The following is a 3,979-nucleotide window of genomic DNA, read 5'->3' on the forward strand; positions in this document are numbered from 1 at the left end:
CTTCGGTCCCAGGAACCAGTGGGAGGTCCGTGTGTGCGCACGTAGTCTTCCCCGGGTCTACCCTCAACAACAAGTCTGCGCTCCGGAGGGAGGGGCTAGCGCAGGTTTAAATAGCAGCACAGCGCAGGAGCTTCAGAAGTGTCAGTCAGCCGCAGGTTAGAGCAGTCTGTCACAGTCTAGCAGCGGGTCTGTACAATAACCACAGCAGCACCATGATGGCAGCGAGACTACCGGCCACCTCTCGGGGCTCCTTCCGGGCGCTGGGCTGCCTGTCCCGGCCCGCCCCGGCCTGCCTGGCCCGGCCCACCCCGCCCCCGGCCCCGACAGCCGCAGCGCTACAGTGCGCCAGGACCTACAGCGAAGGCGAGAAAAGTGAGTGTCTTTTATCTATTGTCTACTTATGATGGTGTGTAGGTAAATATGGTGCGAATGTGGAGGTTTTCAGACGTGCGCTAACGCGGTAACCAACGCGCCAACAATACCTTAAAAATACCACCGACACGTACGCGTGCCAGTGCGAAATTACAGCGGGTAAGGGGAAAGTGACTGTTTTTCATGTGTTTGTTACTAAAACAATGGGAATTGTATATCTCTACCGTTGTACGGTAAGGATGTCTGGGTTTTCAGACGTGCATTTAGAAACATGAGACGCGCTTAACAGCGCCGTAAGAAATGCCGCTGCTGGTACGTGAGTGTTTTCATCCGACAAGCATTTGGCTGGTCTTCGCTCAACGTTGCAGAATATAAATGCATGCTGAGGGGCCCGACTCGAAGGCGAAAATACCCCAGGTATTGGGTAGCTTTCGGGCAATTATTTGTTTTCGTACAACTTGGAATTTTTCTTAATTTTTTTGCGTTTAGTTCTACTGCGTATCTCTTTATTCATTTGACCAGGAGTAATACAGCTCAGGTCAAACCTAGACCTGTTTTTCAGGCATTTTTTTTTCTTAGTCCAAAGTAGAATACTACGTGTATACATCGATATATATATATATATATATATATACCAGAGCCGTCCGTCGGCCCCCGGTTTGTATGAAAATTCCCCACTTTGGCTGCGACCTGACTGCGCCCGCGTTGCGACCTGACTGCGCCCGCGTTGCGACCTGACTGCGCCCACGTTGCGACCTGACTGCGCCCACGTTGCGACCTGACTGCGCCCACGTTGCGACCTGACTGCGCCCACGTTGCGACCTGACTGCGCCCACGTTGCGACCTGACTGCGCCCGCGTTGCGACCTGACTGCGCCCACGTTGCGACCTGACTGCGCCCACGTTGCGACCTGACTGCGCCCGCGTTGCGACCTGACTGCGCCCACGTTGCGACCTGACTGCGCCCACGTTGCGACCTGACTGCGCCCACGTTGCGACCTGACTGCGCCCGCGTTGCGACCTGACTGCGCCCACGTTGCGACCTGACTGCGCCCACGTTGCGACCTGACTGCGCCCACGTTGCGACCTGACTGCGCCCGCGCTGCGACCTGACTGCGCCCGCGTTGCGACCTGACTGCGCCCACGTTGCGACCTGACTGCGCCCGCGTTGCGACCTGACTGCGCCCACGTTGCGACCTGACTGCGCCCGTGTTACGACCTGACTGCGCCCACGTTGCGACCTGACTGCGCCCGCCTTGCGACCTGACTGCGCCCGCCTTGCGAACTGACTACGCCCGCGCTGCGACCTGAGCAGGCTAAAACCATCAGATCCCACCTGCGCCCCTGCTTACGTGTTCCAGTCTGGACTAATGTACTGTAACTGTGCATGCATCTATGGACCTGCTTCTTCCCATCACTGCGCTGGCAACACAACCCGGCATGTCAACAGTCGGCAGCGCATCTCCACACCATAACACTAAATCATAACAACAACGGATGTCACATGGAGCATTGTGTTAACCTTATACAGGTGTGGCGCCGCATCTCTGATAGACGTGCAAACAATCAGACAATAACTACTAAATCATAACACCCATAGATGTCACATTAAGTAGTGTGTTATATATGCAGGTGTGGTTGCGCATTTCGGTCCGGGCTCCGGGTTGCCAAGGGAACAGTAGCCTTGTTTTATTTGTTTCCGCGCTTGGACTTTACTGCTGTGACGGCCAGAAATATTGAACTTGACTGTTGTAACGGTCAGTAATGTTGAACTTGACCGCCGTAATGGCCAGTATTTTGAACTTCATCGCAGGTATAGTCAGAAATGTTGAACTTGGCTGCTGCAACAGCCCGTAATCTTCAACTTGACCGCTGTAAGACCAATACAGTTGAATCAGACTGCGATAATGTTAAACTTGGCCGCTGTAATCGCCGGAAACGTTAAATTTGCTGTGAAAGCCGATGATAATGACTCCTCTGTAAGAGTTGATAATGACCTTGACAGCTATAGCAGTCAGACATGTTGAACTTGACTGTTGTAACAACCGATTATGTTGAAGTTGACTGCTGTAATAGCCCATAATGGTAGATTTGACTGTTATCATAGCCGGTAATATGACTGGTTTATTTCGAAAGCAAAACTGACAGTAACATAGCAGCCACAAGGCTGAATTACGACATGTCATTACATCAATCATTAAAGTAATTAAAATCGAATATCATGAATCATTGCAATAGTACAGCTCTTAAAATCGTTACAGACGAATTAAATCAGTATCAGGATAAAGCATAATGTTGACCCTGACCGCTATAACAGCATGATAAATCTCCCCAGTCCCAGCCGTGCAGATTACATAACAGTTTCACGTTCCTTTATTAATGGGAACCGTCTGGCGGTCAGCTTCTGCAGAGATTTAACGCCGCTGCCTATTTCCTGCTTATCTAAAACTTCCCTAAATATTTACGCATTGTTCTTATTTCAAGTATTTCATATCAAAATTTGGCTTGTGTTAATATTTATCCGTAACACTATTTTAATGTAAACGGTCAAGTTTGGTTTTATCACATCGGTCCAGCCATAACATAGTGATAATAGGAGCTAGTTCGGTATTAAACCAAAATATTTTTATCAGTTGCTTCATGAGTCGTGACATCCGCGCTAAAATTCAGCCCACTGGCTGCTATATATAATGTCACGACATGTCAGCCGATCAGTCAAACATTAATACTCTAGTCTAGCACAGTAGTTAGCTATCCGGGCGTGCTATGTTGATATGTCGATACTGTAACGTCATGTAAATACAGTAGAGGATGAACAGCGTTTAATAATACAATACATTAGATTAGATGAGGTCCCGGAATTTTCTCGCGACTTTCCCTAAAATGTTTTGCATTGTGATTTTGATTATTTGATTTTACAAGTTTTCTTGTGTATATATTAATCTTCCATGCTATTTCTAGTGTAAACAGTCGCATCGTGCGGCGGCTGCAGTGACATTAAGCAGTGTTCTATCGCCCGACCACTGCTGATGTGCGGAAGGGATTTATGGAAAGGAAACACTCGAGCGAAGTGTTTAGATGATAGTTCCATGTCGTCGCACGTGTGAGACGAGGGAAGCCCGGAATTTACGAGCGACGCGCGATTTTTCTTTAAATTGTTACCGCGGATGGCGGGCTGTTTTTGGCGGGAAGCCAGAACAAAGATTAGTCGGTACGGCGTTCGTATTCTCATCACGACTGACTTCCGCGGCCCGAAATTGGGTTTGAGTCAGATTTCTGTCCGCTATATTCTCCCCACAGGACTCCGCGCGTACCTTACGTCTGCGTACGTGCCTGACGGCCATAACACAATGGCGGGGATTCAGGGACCGGCGCAAAATTCGGCATTTTGTATTTATAGACAATTCAATCTCTACCAAGGCATTAGATACGGAGATTTGAGTGACATCCATCACTCTTCTTCAGCGTTACTAATCTAAGAATTAATTGACAGAAGAAGTAAATAACAGTACACGACATTCTATTTTTTTTCTTCTAAATATTCAGAACGAAAATAACATTCTCTGCAGAACGTAAATACCCGATCCCTGACTCCCCGACCCTGACTC

The 3,979-nt window shown here is 48.8% G+C and overlaps 1 protein-coding gene across 1 annotated transcript in view; it reads left to right on the forward strand.

The window, feature by feature from the left end:
* LOC118418829 overlaps nucleotides 1–3,979 on the forward strand; it is an 18,071-nt gene continuing 14,092 nt past the window's right edge. Inside the window, exon 1 of the mRNA XM_035824891.1 lies at nucleotides 1–372. Within this exon, the coding sequence (XP_035680784.1) occupies nucleotides 213–372 (160 nt within the window). The 5' untranslated portion in view covers nucleotides 1–212. The remainder of the gene's footprint in view (nucleotides 373–3,979) is intronic.

The sequence above is a fragment of the Branchiostoma floridae genome, chromosome 7 (genome assembly GCF_000003815.2).
Source record: "Branchiostoma floridae strain S238N-H82 chromosome 7, Bfl_VNyyK, whole genome shotgun sequence".
In the NCBI taxonomy this organism is placed as follows: Eukaryota; Metazoa; Chordata; class Leptocardii; order Amphioxiformes; family Branchiostomatidae; genus Branchiostoma; species Branchiostoma floridae.